Source organism: Halichoerus grypus, chromosome 8 (assembly GCF_964656455.1).
Source record: "Halichoerus grypus chromosome 8, mHalGry1.hap1.1, whole genome shotgun sequence".
In the NCBI taxonomy this organism is placed as follows: Eukaryota; Metazoa; Chordata; class Mammalia; order Carnivora; family Phocidae; genus Halichoerus; species Halichoerus grypus.
Window position 1 is genome coordinate 127205444 of NC_135719.1, and position 19521 is coordinate 127224964.

Sequence of the window (19521 nt, forward strand, 5' to 3'; positions counted from 1 at the left end):
AAGGATCCTGGGCCCGTGGTGCCCTCTGGGCTCTAGGAATGCTGACAAAGATGGCCCTCGAGCTGGGATGTGAGACATCAGAGCTGTCAAGCGCAGGGCCTGCCTTGTAACTCGGCCGCAGGGATAAGCCTGGGCTGATGGAAGCTGTTTTCCATAGGCTTTTTCTGGCACTAAATCAAGACATGTGGAAAAGACCTTGTGGCCTTTTCCTGGCCCCTTGCAGCAGCTACAAAAGGCTATTCTGGGGACGTGCTTTCTCTTGAAGTGTTTGAAGTTGCTCAGCCTGGCTGCCTCAGCTCCTCTGAATTATTTAATAATAGTTCTGCTTCTTTTAGAAAATCACAGAATTTTCCTAAAGGGTCTGAATGGTCACACGATCCAATCTTTCTTCATCCCTCCTTCTTACCAAGCATCTATAACTCCTTTGACAGATCGTCATCCAGCATCTTTAATAGACATCCAGGGACAAGAACCTTGCTCCCTCCCAAAGTGGCTCATTCATCAAGAAGTAGCTCGAGAGAGGTCGTGTGGGGCAGTGAATGGAGTATGAGCTCTAGAGGCTGGCAGCCCTGAGCCTAAATCTTGGGTTGGAGTCACACTAGTTCTGTGGTTTAGAAGCAACTTAACTGGGGCGCCTGGGTGATTCAGTCGTTTAGTGTCTGCCTTCGGCTCAGGTCATGATCCAAGGGCCCTGGGATCAAGCCCCGCATCGGGCTCCCTGCTCAGTGGGAAGCCTGCTTCTCCCTCTCCCTCTGCCCCTGCTTGTGGTCCTGCTCTCGCTACCTCTCTCTCTGTCAGATAAATAAATAAAATCTTAAAAAAAAAAAAAGAAAAAGAAGCAACTTAACCTTGCTGAGCCTTGGGTTCCTGAGCCTTTAAAATGGATATGAGAACACTTACCTCCTAGACTCGTTGTGGGGATTGAATGAAGTGAAACCTGCAGGGTGGGTAGCACATAATAGGTGCTCAGCAAATGTTAGTCCCCTTTCCCTCTCCTGGACTTTCTGGTGGCACCCGCCATGCTGGCACACTTATCCAAATGCCATGACACAGGTCAGATGGTGGCGTCTCCATTTCCCAGATGAGACGAATGAGACTCAGAGAGGTGACTCAATCTCCTGAAGCCCAAAGAAAGGACAACTTCCAAAATCAAACTGGCCAGTCTCCCACCTCCTTGGCCTGAGCTGCGGGCCGACACTCACAGCCATGCTGTGCTCTGCTGGCAGACCTGACTCGGGGCAGTACCACAGCTGGGGACAGCTCCATCATGAAACAGCTTGTCCCTTCCCATTTCCTCCTATCTACCTGCCCTCCTGGGCAGACAACAGAGGGTGTGCCCACAACCCTTTGGGTTGAGAATAGAAGGAGAGGAGACAGGAAGGAAGAAACTGAAGAGGTGAGGTGCGTGTGTAGGCGGGGAGTGAGAAGGGCTGGCCCCGGAGGAAGAAGAAAGGTCAGCAAAGGAGGAAGATGGATGGGATGGGAGAGTTGGAGATTAGAAATCTTGACCTCCTTTTCCCTGGTGGGGATGGGGGAGGAGGTAAAAGGGGGTGGGACTCATCCTTCTGCTGCAACAGGGATCTGAGCCCCAAGGTAGGTGCTGACTGGCTCTCTTCTCCCCCCAGATCAAAGCAAGAGCCCCTCTTCCTTTCTATCTTGTCTCCCAAACCTTGCACATATGGACAGGCCTCAAGCCCAGGCTTATCTCAGATCAAACCATTTCAAGATCCTCCCTTTGGAACCATTCATTTTGATGTGATGAAGCTACTTGGAAAAGAAAGTGTAATCAGGCTCTCTTGGCTCTCCTCATCCTTCCACCTGCCTGTGCTCACACTCCACCCCCTAGCCCGCCCACCTACCCTCCCCCGGCCTGGTTATTTTGGTCCCAGCAGCCTCCTGTGCCCATGCCAGGATCCAGAAGGCCCCAGAGCTCTGAGTTCTGGGCCGAACTCAGCCATCAGCCCTCAAGGCGACCCTACAGCTGGGGCCTTCCTGGGCCTCTGAATTCCCACTGTCTGATGGCGCAACAGTTCTACTCCTGCGGAGGACCAGGTGGCAGCCCCATCAAAGATGAAAATGATGCTTCCCCCAGAGTGGAGCGGAACTTTTGTGAGTGGCCAGCCCAGGCACATCAAGACAATCTTGGGCTCTCGATGGAAGTAGCCGCAATGTCGTTCTTTGTCCCTGAAACGTCACTAGGTAAAGAAACGTGCTGGATTCCCTGTGCTGCTGGGGGTTGTTTCAAGACCTGGGGAAGGGGGGCAGAGGCTGGTGGTCAGTAGTAGTAAGATCCTGGGAAAGCTGTTTAATCCCATCTGAGCCTCAATGTCTTCATCTGTGAGATGGAGATAACAATCTCACTCGTACGCACACATGCATGCACTCTACCAACTGTAAGATCCAAGTCAGCTGGAGTCAAAGGCCAGGGTAGGGATGGAATGGAAGGAAATGAGGTCAGGACAAATTTCAAGGCCAGGTAAAGTGGTAAGAACTGCCACCAGGAGCCAGGTCCCTCTAGGCCAGGACCCAAGGAGGAGCTTTCCCTGGGGCACGCTATATAAAGTACAATCCCCACAGGGTGTGCAGCTGAGCGCCAGTGGGAAGGCCCACATGCCTGGCTCCTGCAAGTGCGAGAGCCTCCCTGGAGGGTCACATCCCACGCCAGTCCCCCAGCTCCGTGATGTGAGATGGAGCCATTAAACATGGCTGCATCTCCAACCAGGGTGCCCCCTGCTCCAAGCCATCTTCAGGCTGGTGGAGACAAACACAGTGGGCAGGAGGGCAGGGCTTAGCCTCCTGCTGGGGCTGGACTGGCACCCTGGTCAGTCTTACTGTGGTTGGTTGGCAAGACCTTTGGAGGACAAAATCCCTGGGGGAATGTGTGAGCAGGACTGGAGTCCAGGCAGACGAAGGTCACAGCATGGGTGTGCCTCACAAACTGCATGGAGGGATGGTCAGCGCCCAGCCTGCCTGGCACAGAGCAGGTGTATTGCCTGGATCCTCAGGAAATGCTATGTGCAAATGGTTAGTGGCAAGCAAGGAGGAGGTGATGAATGAGGATGCGGAGTGGAGAAGGAGGCGGCCGGGAAAAATACAGTAAGCCCAGTTAATTTTAATTTCAGATAGATAACAGAATTTTTATTTATTTTTTATTTTTTAAAAAGATAATTTATTTTAGCGAGAGCACGCTGGGTGGGGGCGGGTGGCAGAGGGAGAGGATCATCAAGGCTGAGCGCAGAGCAGGAAGCAGGAAGCGAGGCTTGCTCTCACGACCCTGAGATCGTGACCTGAGCCAAACCAAGAGTCCGCTGCTTAACCTACTGAGCCACCCAGGTGCCTCGATCACAGAATTTTTAAAATTTAAGTATGCCCCATGCAATATTTAGGACATGCTTATACAAAAGAGTTATATGCATTGTTTATCTGACATTAGGATTTAACTGGGCATCCTGTATTTTTATTTGCTAAATCTGGCAAACTTGGGGTGGGGGTGGAGGGTCCTTGTGTAGGGCCCAACCTGCAGGCCAAGGCCCACTCACCGGAGAAGAACTGGCTGATGGAGGTGGGAAGGAGCGTGAGGAAGGCCAAGGGGTGGGCAAAGGAGGTGGAAAGGGCCGCTGAGATGTAGGCCACGCCGGCCACCATGGAGTAGAGGCAGGCAAGGGAGGTGTAGAGGCAGAACAGGACGAAGTTGCGCATGTTCCTGCTGCCGATGCAGTTGCCCGTGAAGAAACAGTGATGGTCATGCCTCAGGGTAGCTCTGGCGCACACTCGACAGAAGTGGGTGCTGGGCGGGGGGCACGGGGCCCTCCTGGCCGAGGGCCCCTGGCAGGCGTCCAGGTCGTCGGGGGAGTTCTGGATGACCAGGACGTAATTGCCCAGGGCATTTGTGGAGAGGAACAGGAAGAGCGCCCCGTGGAGCAGCGCGGGAGGGAAGAGCCGGGCGGCCGCGGGGTCCTGGCGCATGCTGGGCAGGAAGAGGAAGAGCTGCAGCGCCAAGGTCACCAGGGAGATGCACAGGAAGTAGGCGGGGGCCACCACGTTCAGCAGCCTCAGGGCCAGCATCCTCGATTACATTCCTAAGGGGCCCAGGGTGAGAGGAAGACTCACTGCGGTGCCCGGGGGGCGCAGTCTGTAGGTCCCACCCCGCCCAAACCCAAGCTCCCCACGCTGTCCCTTGGATCACCCCTCCTCTCTTCCCAAAACCAGGACCGAGCAGGTGTGAGACCCCGAGATGGAAACGGCCTCTGCGGGTCAGCCCCTATCTCCAGGTGCCCGCTCCCTCGGTTTCTGAGCGACCTGGAGGCCCTGGAGCCCTCGGGTCAGGCCCAAGGAGGGTGAGGGCAGGGCTTATTTGCTGCCTGGAGGGCATGAGGGGCATGGGGCTTGGGCTCCGCTCCTTTATGGCAGTGGAAGCGAGCCCAGGTTTGGGATTTCTCCTTCAGACCCCCTTGGAGGAGAAAGCAAAGAATTTGGAGTGGGCCAGAAAGAAATGACCTATTGGAAGTCCTGCTTCACCTCCTTTTCTCTCACCCTCTGACCCACCCCACCCCCACCCAGTCTTGGGCAATACTCAGGGACCACACCCATAACCCAAGGCTCTTGGGAGGTATGTGTGCTTGGAGGTCCGAAATCTGTGTGTGTGTGTGTGTGTGTGTGTGTGTGTGTGTGCTGAGTGTGCGTGTGTGTGTGGGGGGGTGTTCCTTGTGTATGAGTCTGTACGTGTAATCTGTGTGCGCCTGGGTATCTGTGTTTGTGTATGTATATATCTGTGTATCACACACGCAGCCGCTGCCACCTGGCTTAAAAAAAAATCAATTAAAACAATCAATACATTCACACAGGCGCTCAGGCACCGGGTGAGGTGGGGGGCGCCGCCGGAATACCTCTATCGGCCGGTCCTGGTCAGCCCATCTCTCCGTCGCTGGCTGCCCTGGCTAATTCTTTGCAAAGAGCGTTTTCATTTGAAGCGACGAAATTAAAATCCCCCCTTCGCGCCCTCCCCCCATCCTCCTGGAGGGAGAAACCCAAACAACCCCGATGGCGCCGAAACCCTTTCGTTGCCAACAAGCCCGCCCTGCGCGAAGGAGCGGATGCTTGCCAGGCTTTCCGCGGATGTACCCCGGCTGCCGAGCACCCCCACCGCATCCCCACTGTACCCTGCCCCCTAAAGCCCTGGTTCCTGCCCAGCTTCGGAAGCCACCGGGAAATAGGATTCCTGGCGCCCGAGAGAACTTTTCCAGGGGCTAAGGAGTCGGCGAGCCCTAGGCGCAAAAAAAGTTCTGGGAAGGCGGCTGCACCCAGGATGGGCGAATGTCACGAGGCCTCGGTCCAGGCTGTCCCGTCCGGACTGGGCGACTGATCACCTTGGAGTCCCCTTTGCAGGTGCCAGTGCCCCCGGGGATCTGCGGCCGCTAAAGGGAGCACGAGCCTCTCTCCGCGGCGGGGGCTCAGCCCAGAGCACGCCGGGGGGTGGTCGCTGGGGGCTCGGCACCGCCCCCGACAGGGCGCTCTCGGGGGCTGCGGCGGCGCTGCCCACCCCAGAGAGCCCTCGGCTCGGGTCTCGGGCGAAGCAAGTGTCTTCCCCACGCCGGTCGCCAGGGGGGCGAAGGAGCAGCCTCCAGATGCGGCGCGGCGCCTGAAGGCGGACAGGGGCTGGGGGAGCGAGGGGCGCTCGGCGGGCAGGCGGGCGGGGCGCCCGCCGCCCCCACCCCCGCCCGGCCCTGCACCTGACCGCAGACCGCCGAGCCCGCCGGGGCTGCGGGGGGCGTGGGGAGCTGTCCGCTCGGCACCGGCGGCGGCCTCGCCCGCGGCGGAGGGCGGCGCAGCCGGGAGCCCTAGCAAGGCTGGCGGCGCGGGCGGCCGCCGGCTCCTCGGCCACCGCCTCCTGGACGCCGGGGAAGCAGCCCCCCGCGCCGCCGCAGAGGGGTGAGGAAATGAACTCACCGAGCTCAGGTCGCGGACAAGAGGTGCCCTGGACGCCGGCTCTCGCCCTCCCCGAGGCTGCAAAGTTGTGGGCTCGGCCCCGCTGGCTCGCAGCCTCCTCACGCTTCGCTTCGGGGAACTGGTCAGGTAGCGGGGATGTGGGGAGGAGGGAGCGGGCAGCTGCCTTCCTCCCACTTGGGCGCCAGCGAGTGGGGGCCAGGCGGCGGCGGGTTTGGCAGCTGGGCACCCCTCAACCCCGCCACCTTTCCCTCCCCTCCTGGGGGCGGCGCTCTGGCCACCCCTCTCAGCATCGTGGACTTGCCCCCTCCTTTCCCCTGGAGCTGGCTGGGGCGCCCTGCCTGACTTCAGCCACCGATTCCAGCTGGGGGATCTGGATTCAGCGCTGATGTGGATGTCCTAGCCATCATCTGCTCCCTCCCTCCCCGCTGTGGCTGACACCCTCCCAGCTCCCCACTCTTGGAAGGAGGGAAGCCTGGGGGATTGAGAGCTCAGCTTGCCAGGGGCAACACCCAGAAAGATCAAGGACGTTATGCACACAGGGGTTGAGAGCCCCAACTCTGGAGCCTGTCTGCCTGGGTCTCAATGTCCAGCATTCACTGCTGTGTGATCTTCAGATTCCAGTTTCCTCATCTGTAAAACAGAGATATAAGAATTTTATGACAATATATGTAAAGCCCTTAAACAGGGCCTGCCCATGGTAAGCACTATTTGAGTATTAGTTCATAATTATTGACACTATTTCCTGGGCTCTTGTTACGTACCAGGCACTGTGCTAAGCCTTTAGTATAAGACAGCTTTGTTAACCCTCTCAGCAGAAGTTTAATCCTCCCCATTGTATGGATGAGGAGGTTGAGGCACAGAGAACCTAAGTCACATGGCCAAGGTCATACAACGGGGAAGTGACAGAGCCTGGATTCGAACTAATGCACATGCTTTCAGCCTCTATACAACTTGAATCACCCTGAGATCCAGGGGGAGTTCTGATTTGGGAGAAGAGAGCACAGAAGAATTTATTTATTTATTTATTAAAGATTTTATTTATTTATTTGACAGAGAGAGAGCATGAGTACAAGCAGGGGAACAGCAGGCAGAGGGAGAGGGAGAAGCAGGCTCCTCGCTGAGCAGGGAGCCCGATGCGGGGCTCGATCCCAGGACCCTGGGATCATGGCCTGAGCCGAAGGCAGACGCTTAACCAAGCCACCCAGGCGCCTCTGCAGAAGAATTGATCCAGACACAGAGCTTGAACCAGGAGCTCCTGCCTGGACCCCCACCCCCACCCCCACCTCCCCGTTCCAGTCCTTCCCCTTCCTGACTCCTCTATTCTGAGGTGGGTACTGAGGGGCACCAAGAGGGCGGGGACACTTGGCCAGTGTGTGTCAGTGGGGATGGGGACGGAGCAGAGAAAGCTTTAGAGACAGGAATAATGGTGCCACCACTGCCTCAGTTTCCTGGGCTGTCAGAGCTCACTCGTCCCACCTATTCCACTCCTCCGGGTGAAGGCTAACATAATAAATGTTTATTGCTTTCTCATCTGGTTGATTAAAACAAGGGCAATCCCTTAACGTGAGGACCATATGCTTAGCAGCTCAGCCTATAGTTTCGAACCATCAGACATTGTTTTCTCGGTATTTTATCAGTGTACACCCAAATAAAAGGGGGGCTGGGAAAGCTTTCCATGTTCTCAAAGGGTCTTACATGTAAGCAAAGGAATAGCTTGCGAAAGGTTGGTTTCTGAGAATCTGGTAGCTCTGTGACTCCAAGTGGCTACAGGGCAGACCCAGGGATGCTCAAATGGCCTTTTCCCCTTTAGAGCTGCTTTGTGTCAAGATCATGGCTGTCTGGGCCCTCTGCTGGCCTCCAGCACTGGCTGGGGAGGGAGGGAGCCTGGAGTGCTTGATTTGGGCTATATTGATCGAAGATCTCCATTCCCTAAATACCTTGAGAGTCGGGCAGTATTTCTAATTTTATTTTGCATATGGGTGTGTGGTGGGAAGGTGTGCATCTGGATGTGTGCGCACGCGCGCATGTGTGTGTGTGTGTGTGTGTGTCTGTGTGTGAATGTGAGGGGAGGGTGAGAGAGAGAGAAGCTAAATGCACGTGGGAAGATGGCAGTGGGGGAAGGGAGTATTCAGCCAGGAAAGAGTCTGGCTGTGGAAACGCAAATGGATAAGAACAATTACTTACATAGAAATATAGTCTATCAACAGGAAAGGATATTAAAGCTTCGGAGCTAGAGCGAGGGTTTCCTCAGTGCCCCCCCACCCCCACCCCCACTTAGTGAACGGAATAAGAGGAAGGGCAGCCAAATGTTATTTTGTTTTTCTAAAATTGGTGCTTATCCCTGACAAAATCGATAGGGAGATCAATTTGAAAACTTCACCTCGATTCTGGACCCTTCAGAATTAAGCAGACTAAGAACGAGCACTTCATTGCTATTTACCAGCTGTGGGACCTGGAGCAGGTCACGTAACCTCTCCGCTCTCAGTCTTCTCACCCCTAAAATGGGACGAAGATGTTACCTCTTGGTGATGATGATCACGTGGGATAATGTAATTTAAGCACCTCTGTCCGGGCAGGGGATGGGACAGTGTTAGCTTCTTCCTCCTCCTAGCTCACTTCTGGGCCCTTATCTTTACCCCACAAGAACATCTTGCCTTTCCAGCCAAAGTGAGAGCTCCTGGTCTATGTTGGAAATATTTTGGGGTCTCTTCCATATCTCCTAACAGGATGATTTGCCCAGCAGAGTCACTGAGTACCAGTGTATGGACGGATGAGTTGATGATACTGGGCTCTCTCTGAGAGGCAAAGCCATGTCCCAAGGTCTTTGAAATGTATGATAAGGACATAGTCACCATGGATCTTGCATCCTGCCACTACCCACCCCAACTACAGTCTCATCCTCCATAAACAGCATCAGAAAATAATTTAGAAACTACGCTCCCATTGCCCTTGTCATATATTCATATAGTTAAGCTGGGACTGTACCTGCAGGCGGTCCCAAGGGAACAGCAAACACAGACAGGCATCTGATTGCTGGGGAGCACTTTCCCAGAAATATACATCTTGCTATTTGGGGCTATTATTTGAATAAAATAAATTCCCTCCCAAGTGGCAATCTTTCAATTTTGCCTCAAAATGTTGTGTACCAAGAGAGGAACTCTGTGCAGCAAGCAGCTTCTCCCTTGGGTGGGGAACACCGCCCCCCCCCCACATGTTTATCTCACCCTACAATTCCCAGCTGTTTAGGATGGAGAACATTCCAAGATGCAAGGGGCCCCAACGAAGGAGGCTCTGGGGATTTTCCTTCATTCTCATACTCTTATTATTTCATATTGATCAGGGTGAAGATAAACTGGGGTCTCAAGGTTAGCTGGTGCCCTGAAATTAAGATTTTAATAGACCTCCTCAGACAGGATGCTCTTTGCTGTCATAGCCAGGGACGACCACAAAGTGCTCCCCGAGTCTCAGAAGGCTCAGTGAGACGCCATCGCAGCCTGCCTGGATCCAAAAAACATATAAGTATAATCTTTGTCTTAGCGACCCAAATACATGGAAATCGGATTATTACAGAATCTCTATTTGGAGGTGGTAATGTACTTGGCCAACTACGTCTTCATTTTAACAACAACAACATTACTTTGATGTAATAAAGTGCTTTGCAGCTTACGAAATACCTCCAGAAAATTAAAATTTTATTTGACAAGTCTCTCAACAGCCCTGTAAGCTAGCTGGGACAAAAATTATTAAACCTATTTTTCTTGTAAGGAAACTGAGTTCAGAGATTTGCTGCACGTTAATTTGCAAGCCTTGCCTATGTTCGATTAAAAATGTGACAACATGGGAGACTCTCATTGATACTTAACTTTCTGGAACATCTCACTTGCATAAAGGAAGCAGGTATATAACATACTCCCTCAGAAGAAAAGACCTGCATGATGTTTATATGAGATATTTATGTAAAATTACATGAATAAAACAGGCCTGCAGCACATTAACCCAGTGCTCTCGAGCCTTCTGCTGTGTGTGGTGCTGCAGAGTGTGTATGGAATTGGGAGCCGTGATGCTCATCAGCAAAACCCACATGTCAAGGTAGGAACAGCAGGTCTGAATGTCACCCTCTGGGTGACAGGTAACCCCGGCAGTCTCCCTGGTGATTGATGCAGAAGAATGGAATTCTTGGCTTGGCTTGGCAGGACCTCCTTTGGAGTGTTCAGGCTGTGGAAAAACAAATGTGATCTTTTACCAATTAGCCATGGTTTCCAGGGCCAAGCCGGCAGTCCTGGTAGGGATGTCTCTGCCTGTGGACCAGTGCGCAGCTTAGCCAAGGTGGTGGCAGCAAGATTAATTGGCCCTTTGGTCTCAAAGCCTGCAGGAGGCAGAGGGAAGGAGAAAGAGGGGGCATGGGTGGGGGGAAGGAGGGAGGCAGAGGCCAGAGGGAAGAAGATGGGAAAAAGGGAGCGGAAAGAAAAGAAGAGGGGCTGACGGAGTGCACACTCATCTGTCTGCTATGACCTCACTTTATGTCTTCATGCTGGAGGGCGCTCAGGGGCGCAGGGGGAGATCAGCTGTCTCTGCTGAGAGCGCTGCGAGGCCAGGTGTCCAGGATGGGAGGGAATGAGGCAGAAGGTTGACATCTCAATTAGAGGAGGAGGGAGGTGGGACCAGGAGAGCCACTGCAGTGCCCTTGGCTGCTTGTAAGATTGTTGGGTGTGTTATAGTGGTCACAGAATAGCAGGCAGCCCAGACCTCACAGCCCTGAGCCCCCTGCCTCCATCTCCCCCAGTGCTCCAAGCAGACATGGCCCAGGGTCCAGGAGAGAGGCAGTGTGGTGTGATTGGGAAAAAAAAAAGCAAGAGCTTTTGATGTGAGCTTTCAGTGTCTGCTGGCCTTGGCCTGAATCCCTGTTTTCCCATTTACTTGCTGTGTGACCTTGAACACATTCTTTAGCTTCTCTGAGCCTCAAATTCTCTGCCCATCAAATGGGCATTTTAGCTAATTTGCATTTTGTTATCAGTTTTACATGACAAAGATGCCAACTCAATAGCACCTGTCCTTTCTACTGAAACAGTTTCCTGGCCACCAAATGATCTTGCTTGCTTGCAGCATAGCACGGACTGCCTTCATGATGATCTTGTTTGTATGTTTGTTTACTTGTTTATTGTTTCTTTTCATCAGATAGACTATAAACCCCCTAAGGACAGGAACTCACCCACCAGCTTTGTTTCTGTAGCTTAGACCCAGGACAGAGCCTGGCACGCAATAGACCCTCAATAAATATTAGAATAAATAAGAGACAGTCTGGGGGACAAAGAGCATGAGGGAACTATTCGGGCTGTAAAAAATCTATACCTTGATTGTGGTGATAGTTACAGGACTATAGGTTTGTCAAAACTTATAGAACTGTATCTCTCAAAAGAGTGGATCTTACTATATGTAAGTTATACCTCAATATCTGACCTTTGAAGAAGAGGCTATAGGAAGCAATGGATAAACAGAATTCAACTAATAAAGATTCATGTTTACTGACATTCCTTATATGTCAGGCTGATAGGGGGCCAGGTGCCTTTGCATTGGTTAACTCAGTAAATCTTTACAACAGCTCTGTCTAATGAAAGTCTCACTTTGTAGAGGGAGAAGTAGAGGCTCAGAATGGTTATGAGATTGGCCAAGATTGCAAAGCATGCTAGCAGCAGAAATAAAATCCAGGTCACATGATTCCAATGCCCAAGTCTCACCCAATGTGGTTCCTTCTGTCTCTCACACCTAAACCCTCATGCTGACATAGAAATAAAGAGCCTGTTTTCCTTATGGCAAAGTAACATATTATGCTGATGTTGATCTCTTACACTTTAGCATGAATTAGCCAGTCAAAATCTTTTCTCAGTGAAACAGGGTATAGAGAGAATGGGCTTTTTGCTGGAGATCAGGAATGGGGTAGGATGGAGAATAGAGTTAATATAAACAAGTGTGCATTAGGGGATGGAAGTGTCAGATGGGACCAGATAAAAGGGAGCCAAAGGAGAGGGTCCTGAAGAGCAGTGAGAAGACAGGCTCTGGGGTTGGATGATCTAGGTTCAGATTTCAGTTCCACCAGTCACCTGTGCAACCTTGAGCAAGTCAGTTGACCTTTCTGTGCCTCAGGTTCCTGATCTGTAAAATGGGGTTAATTATAATTCCCACCTCATAGGGTTGCTATATAGATTAAACCAGATAACATCTGTAAAGCACTTAGAATAGTGGCTGGCATAGTAAGTATTAAATAAGTGATAGCTAGTGCACCTAATCTTAATTAGTTAAACACGGGTTTAAACCAAGATGGAAGTTTACTTCACTCTCACATTAATGAAGTTTGAGGGAGCCAGTCCAGGGCTGGTATGGAAGTGTCATGATTACATGGGACCCCTGTAAAACTGATAACCATTCTGGGACCCAGAGTCTTTCTGTTTTGTTGTCCCATCATCCTGAGCATGTTGCCTCATGGCCCAGAATGGTTGCTCCTGTCCCAGCCATCATGTCCATATTCCAGTCAGCAAGAAGGAGAAAAAGAGAAAGGGCATACCCCTCTCTTTAAGGACATTTCCTGGAAGTTGCACACAACACCTCCACTTACCTCTCATTAGTCAGAACTTAGTCATGTGGCCACACCTAGCTACAGGTACCTATGGAACCAGTTAAAATTTGTGGGTTGTATTAATAAAGAGGAAAAGGAAAATTAACTTGGGGGCCAACAGTGGCATCTTTTCTTCTACTATGGAAAAGTTCAGACACATCAAGTTACCCAGCCCTCAAATCTCAGGACAGAAGCAGGAGTTTTCCTGGTCTCTTTAAGATTCTGGTTCCTCATTGGTCAAATGGGGCTACTACCCCTGCCTTTTCCCACCCTCCCACTGACCTGTGTCTTCCTTTGGGCATTTCTCCTCACAGAAACGGGCCCAGGAAAAGCAGCTCCCGCCTGACAGAGCCTTGAACTCAAATGAACATGGGCAGTGAGCACCATAGGCAGCCGTGGTCAGTGTCCCAGGCCATCTGGCCAGCTCAGCAAGCTTGACATCTGGCCCTGGATGCAACAGAAAGGGGAGACAGAAAAGACGCACTTTAAATATTTTTTATTTTATTTTAAAAATATGCTTATTTTTTTAATTTAAATTCAATTATTTAATATGTAGCGTATTATTGGTTTCAGAGGTAGAGTTCAGTGATTCATCAGTCTTATATAATTCTTAGTGCTCATTACATCACAGATATTTTTTATTTTGAAAAACCATACGAGTAACACATTTTTTATGAAAATTTTAAATTGTAATGAAAAATAAAGCAGAAACCCTTTGATCCTAAACCCAGAGATAATAATCGTTAATATTTTGTATGTGTCTTTCAATCTTCTATTCATTCAGATTTTGTCCTTTTAATTATCAATTTGGGCTCACATCTTCATCCTCTTTTATAACCAGCCTTTAAAATTCTGCAATATAAGACAATTCTCCCATGTTGATAAATTCATTTCCCCAGCATCATTTTTTAAAAAGATTTATTTATTTATTTGAGAGAGAGAGAGAGAGCGAGCGGGGAGGGGCAGAGGGAGAGACTCTTTCAAGCAGACTCCCGGCTGAGCATGGAGCCTGACACAGGCTTGATCTCATGACCCATGAGATCATGATCTGAGCCGAAAACAAGAGTCACCAAACCAACTGAGCCACCCAGGCGCCCCCAACGTCATTTTTAATGGCCAGCTTGATTGTTTCTCTTACAGAAAGGATACAGTTTAGTAGGGATACACCAAAATTTGGCTTTGACCTTAATGTCTGATCAAAATATACCCTTCAGCTTCATCTTCAGCCTTGGTCTTTGAAAGACTGAATAGCTAGTTCAGACTTCATTGTCATTTCTGGGTTCCCTGGACATGTGTATGATCCAGGATTCTGTGACCATGTTACATAATCTTCACATCCAACAAGCATAATAACCTCTGTGATACACACATGGCATGTTATCTGGATTTACTGTTAATAATCACTTTCAAATGTAGATAACCTTCTAGATGTAGCTTGTAATGAATATCTTCTCTCATGCTTTATTTGTTGAAATTCTATCAACCAGTTAAAGCTTAAATGTATATTTATTATTATAAGAGTAAAATGCTGTATCACTCAGGAGAGTTATAAATATTGTTCCTTTAGTGTACAGAAATAATTAAGAGTTTTCAAGTGTTAAAATATAGAAGGAAACATTGAAAACTAATACAAATTTTTTAAAAGATATTATTTATTTATTTATTTATTTATTTGTCAGAGAGAGAGAGAGAAAGCGTGTGCACGCGTACAAGCAGGGGGAGTGGCAGGCAGAGGGAGAAGCAGGCTTCCCGCTGAGCAGGGAGCCCGATGTGGGGCTCGATCCCAGGACCCTGGGATCATGACCTGAGCCGAAGGCAGATGCTTAACTGACTGAACTACCCAGGCGTCCTGGAAACTAATGCAAATATTGAGAAGCATGTCAGCCAGATACTTTTAGAGAATACTTTTTGAGGCAACAACAATAAAACATTAAAATAATAATATGAAGCAGAATGATAGAAATAAGATTATATCAGAGTTCTGATCTTTGTAGAATTGTTTGAGATACTAGCATTCAGTAACGCTAAACAAAATAATCTTTAAAAATGTCAGTTTTTTAGTTACTTTATTCTTTTTAGACCATAAGGCTTTAATAAAAAAGCCCAATTGTGAATATCTTTACGATTCATCTTGTAAAGATAAACTGGATGTCAATCAACCTCCCAATTTCATGAGGAAGAAAACCTCTATCATATGTAACAGTATCCATGGTGAATCATATTTGACCCAACATGGAAAAGAATATAAAGAGAAGAAGATATTATCGGAAAAAGTGAGGATCACGCTCCTCCACCATCATCAGTCAAAAGGAAGCATTGATTTGTTAACACAAATGTGCATAATATATAGTCCAGGAGCAAGCCAGCCACTGCCGGGGCTGGGAGAGTGTTGTTCCTGTATCTGCCATGTTACATTGCTCAGCACTGACAATGCAATTCATTAACAATGAAATTATCATCAGGAATAATCTCAATTACAATTTTAGATGTATTCCTTTATCAAAAACATTTGCTCCATGAAGGTGATAGTAGACATTGGCCTAGACTTCAGCTGAATACTGATCTTAACACTTGGCCACCTGGCGTTCAGCCAAAGTGTATATGAGTGCATCTCTAACTTTAGATTATTTCCAATTTCTCCCTATTATTAGCAACATTGCAATGTCCTAGCACAAACAACTCCGTGAGGCTCTGTGATTATTTCCTTGGCTGAAATCCTAGTAGGAGAGTGGCTGGGTCAAAAAGATTCCTATTGCCAAACTACCCTCCTAAAAGTTTGTACCAGCTTCCCTCCCACGAGAGGAGTGGAGTAGGGAGAGATTGTATCCTGGCTCCTCATCAGCTATGGCACTCACATTTGCAACCTCCCACAATGGTTGGCGGTTGGGTGGTTGAGACTAGCATCCTTCAGAGAGCTCCAAACCCTTCTGGGTCCCATCCTTGTGATTGCAGTTATAATTTGTTTTGTGTTTATCTTCTTTCTGGAATCGTGGTAGACAATTTAGGTACTTCCTGCATTTTAATCCTCACAATGATGATGCAAAGTAAGTATTACTGGCCTAAATTTACAGATAAGGAAACTGAAGCTCAAGGGTTGGGTGGCCCTGCTCCAGGCCCTAATGGAAGTTTTCAGAGGACTGGCCAAGGAATAGCCTGAAAGCCTTCTCTTGCAGGTAAATGAAACCCGTAAGGTCCAATCCCTGTGACCCCAACTGTTCAACGTGGGGTGAGCTAGAGGGGCCCCCACGTCCTCCTCGGCTGCATCCATTTCCAGCCAGGGCTTGAAGGTGGAAGAAAGGCGAAAGGCAGTGCTTACGGAGCCCTCCTCTGCTTGGGGCTCAGCTCTGTGTTAGGTGCTTCACGTGCATTCGTGTCCATTGCTTCTTGGTCGCTGTTGTCAGAGCCTCTGCCTTCCCAGAGTGAGCCGTCCCTCCGCCTGGTGCACGCGCTTGTGTGTGTGTGTGTGTAATAACAGACTCTAACAGTGCCAGGAGCAGGTCAAGATTGTTGGCCACTGAGTCCTCCATCACCCGCTCATCAGCAGGTGACAGCTGACCACTACGGGGGACGGGGTAAATAGTGATCACATGCCAGGGACTTGATATACGTGATCTCATATAGGTCTCAAACTGCCTGGTGAGATATCGTCCACATCTTACTGGAGCAGAGCCAGAAGCTTAGGAAAATGTTCCAGAGGTCACCGTTAGTAAATGGTGAAGGACCCAAATAGTCCAGGAGAGATGCACACCCAGACGGGAAAACATACTTCAATACATTTCTGTACCCTTGTACGAGTCTGAAGCCTTGAGAAAGAAACAAGGAGCCTGCAGAACCCCACAGGATTCTGTGACATGAGCAGGCAGGCTGTTGTTCTGAGGCCTGGCAGGGGGAGAATGCACTGTGCCTGAGTTGAGGGGGGCACGCGAGGGTAGATGGCCTGGGGAAGGTGCTGGGCACCGACCTTCTAGCCTGGGCTGTGTGGGTGGTGGCCGTGAAGTGTTGTCCTCTCCTGTGAGGACCCGCCCCTCCCTCCTTCTCTTTTCCACGTCTGGAACTGGGGAGGTGAGACCTGAACGCCTAGAGCCGGTGAGGAAGGAGCTGGGCTGCTCTTCTCCCTGGCATCCGTCAGCAGAGACACACACAGCACCTGGGGCATTGCTGCCAGATCCCAGAGTCACACGGATCGGGGTCCAATGTGACTCAGTCACTCTCCAGTTATGTGACCTTGAGCAAGTTACTTAGCCTCTCTGACCCTCAGTTTAAGCCATAGAGTGTGGGCACAATAATCATTCTTTGTCAGCAGTTTTAAGATTGAGTGAGTAAAGTCTCCGCCCCATTGTCACCTCAGTCAGAAGCCAGCCCCCGACTCACTGTCTCCAGTGCCCACCTGTACAGGGAGCCTGCCCTGGGCAGAATCTGGGGACTCCTGGAACTCCAAGGCCCCATCGGGGATGCGCCAGGATTCTCCCAAAGCCTTGTACACACTCACTGAGCCTTCAGACCTTTGCACGGGCTGTGGCCCCACCTGGAACACACTTCCTGCCCCTCTGCCCGCCTTACTGTACTCATCCTTCAGGCCTCGCATAGCTGTCACTTTCTCCAGGAAACCTTCCCTAAGCCTCCAAGTCCGATCGACACCTGTCCTTTTACCACCATATCACACCAAGTTTGAACAGCTTGGTTGATTGTCCTCCGTTGGACCGTGAGCTTAGGAAGGGCAGAGACTAGGTTCTGCCCACATTGTACCCACAGTGCCCAGCATGGAAGCTGGCCTAGGGGTATATGTTCAGGACATGTGCATAGACTAGCAGAATAGAAAGAAGGAGTCTGGGTGGAGAACCTGTGGGAGGCAGACCACTATTGATTATTTGAACCAGGGACCCCCAAGCAAGAAAGAAGAGGGCAGAACTTGAACTATCATGGTAGCAGGGACTCCGTATTTTTCATTCTCTCAGGCAAGAGAAGATACATCTAGGGCTGCCCTGTGCAGTTGTTCAGGTTCTGCACTTTACAATTCCAGGGCATCGTTTTTCACACTTCGGTCAACATAGATTTGTATGGTTGTTGTGACAATTCTCCAGCAGATGGCAGTAAAGTATCTTAAGTTAAGAGCACTTCTTTTTCTATTTGTGCAAATGCACTGTTTGGGCTATCTGTGGCGCTGGGTGCATCTGTCTACTAGCCCTCCACTCTGCTGAGAAGTTGCCTGACACCCTGTTCCAGCCTTGTCCCACCTCCTCTTCAATTCACGGTTTTATAAACTACACCCAAGGCCTTAGTGTTGGCCTGGGAACTTAGGGGAAAGAAACATTAGAGTCAGAAATCCCCACCTGCATCCTTTGCTCCAAAGAAAGTAATGTTTGTGACTGGAAGCCCTGGGTTCAAGTCCCAGCTCCTGCATCTCCTAGAGAGTGATCTTGGGCCAGTGACCTTGCAGTTCTGGGACCTCGTTTTCTCTTCTACAAGGAGTGCAGTAATATCCCTGCCCTTGAGGTTGTGAGGAACAAAGGCTACCCTGAACATGGCCGGGCCTCACTAGCTGTAAACACCTCTGCCCAGAAGTATCCTGCATTCATAAAATGCAGGACTCTCCCCAATGACCCTGGAAGGATCTGCTGCACTATTGGGGCAGGGGTGTGCTGTGGACCACGAGCCTCCAGTTTTGTCACACACACCTCCAGTCACCTTCTCCTCAGGGATCTCTCTCCTGGTCTCCACCACCATTCCATCCCCCTTCAGGGACTTTGGCCACTTCAGTCTCCACTCCAAATTCCTTAGTACAGTACAGTCAGTCAGCCAGTGAACAAATATTTATTGAGCATCTACTATGTGCTGGGCTCTGAGCCAGTCTCTACCTTCTACTCACTTACGGTCTCATGGGGGGCAATAAAATGAGCATAGTTGCCATCTTGTTTCTGAGTCATCAGGCCTTATCCCATTCCTCTGGGCCTCCAAGAAGAAAGAATCCTTGCCCATTCTCTCCCTTTCTAGTTCCTAGGCCACTTCATGACTGGACACTGTAGATATCACTTTGGCCCCAACCACGATAAATGGCCTCCAAGGTCCAGACCAAGAGAGGCTTAGCTGGGTCTTCTCTGCCCTGCTCATACCGGGGCAAGGTTGAGGAAGCAAACAAATTCACTCTGAGTTTCACTTCAATTTGGTTTGGCTGTGAAGAGACAAGAAACCCAAAGTAGCAATAGCTTAAATGAGACATATGCATTGCCCTCACATATGGATGAAGTCTAGAGGCAGGCAGTCCAGAGCTAACACGGTATAGTGTTAGGAAGGACTCAAGCTCTTTCCAGTACCCTGTTCTGTCATCTGTCAGGTGTAGTCCTCATCCTCATGGTGGAGGTGGCATTTTAGGGCTGGCAAAACCCTTTATGATATCAGGCCCCAGGCCCCCTCTATAACCTTTCCCACCATTCTTAGCATGCAGCTTCTACTTCATGGTCCAAAATGGCTGCTCAAGCTCCAGCCATCTAGTCAACATTCCACCAGTGGAAATTAGGAAAGACAACTGCCTAAGAACATTCCCTGGAAGTTATTCATGATATTTCCATTTATCTCCCATTGGTTAGAACTCAGTCACATGATCATATCTAGATGCAAAGAAGGCTAGGAAATGGTCTTTATTTCCGATGCGTCCAATTCCTAAAGGGGGAAAGAAGAAAACGGTTATTGAGAAACCCTAAGAATTCTCTAGCATTTCTTGCCTGTGAAGTGCCATCTCCTGCCTACAGGAGGTGCCTCCACCAAGCAGTCTCTGTGGCATAAATTAAGCAAAACAATAGCTCAATAACCATAAGATCACAGAGCAAGACTAATGCAAAGACAATAAGGATGTCATTTCCTCCCTGTGTGTAAGGAACCTTTGTATTTCGTTGTAATTATCACTGTTGACAACATTCAGTACTGCAAACCCCCCAGCTCTCAGTGGCCCAGTCCTGTTCCTGCAGGTT

General features: G+C 49.9%; 2 protein-coding genes across 4 annotated transcripts in view; one reads left to right on the plus strand and one right to left on the minus strand.

The window, feature by feature from the left end:
* Positions 1–3175: 3175 nt before the first annotated feature.
* ZDHHC22 (zDHHC palmitoyltransferase 22) lies at positions 3176–6086 on the minus strand. Of its 3 annotated transcripts, none has more exons than XM_078054007.1 (2): positions 5367–5533; positions 3176–4079 (listed from the first exon to the last, which is right to left on the minus strand). In XM_078054007.1, the coding sequence occupies exon 2, from the start codon at positions 4063–4065 to the stop codon at positions 3430–3432; it is 636 nt and encodes a 211-aa protein (XP_077910133.1). In that variant the 5' UTR covers positions 4066–4079; positions 5367–5533; the 3' UTR covers positions 3176–3429. The 3 variants fall into 3 exon arrangements, with proteins under 3 accessions (XP_077910133.1, XP_077910132.1, XP_077910131.1); XM_078054006.1 differs by lacking the exon at positions 5367–5533 and adding an exon at positions 4887–5115; XM_078054005.1 differs by lacking the exon at positions 5367–5533 and adding an exon at positions 5947–6086 and having other exon boundaries at positions 3178–4079.
* Positions 5972–19521, plus strand: part of TMEM63C (transmembrane protein 63C) — a 98084-nt gene continuing 84534 nt past the window's right edge. Inside the window, exon 1 of the mRNA XM_036084317.2 lies at positions 5972–6072. The gene's annotated coding sequence lies outside the window, so the exon portion shown is untranslated. The remainder of the gene's footprint in view (positions 6073–19521) is intronic.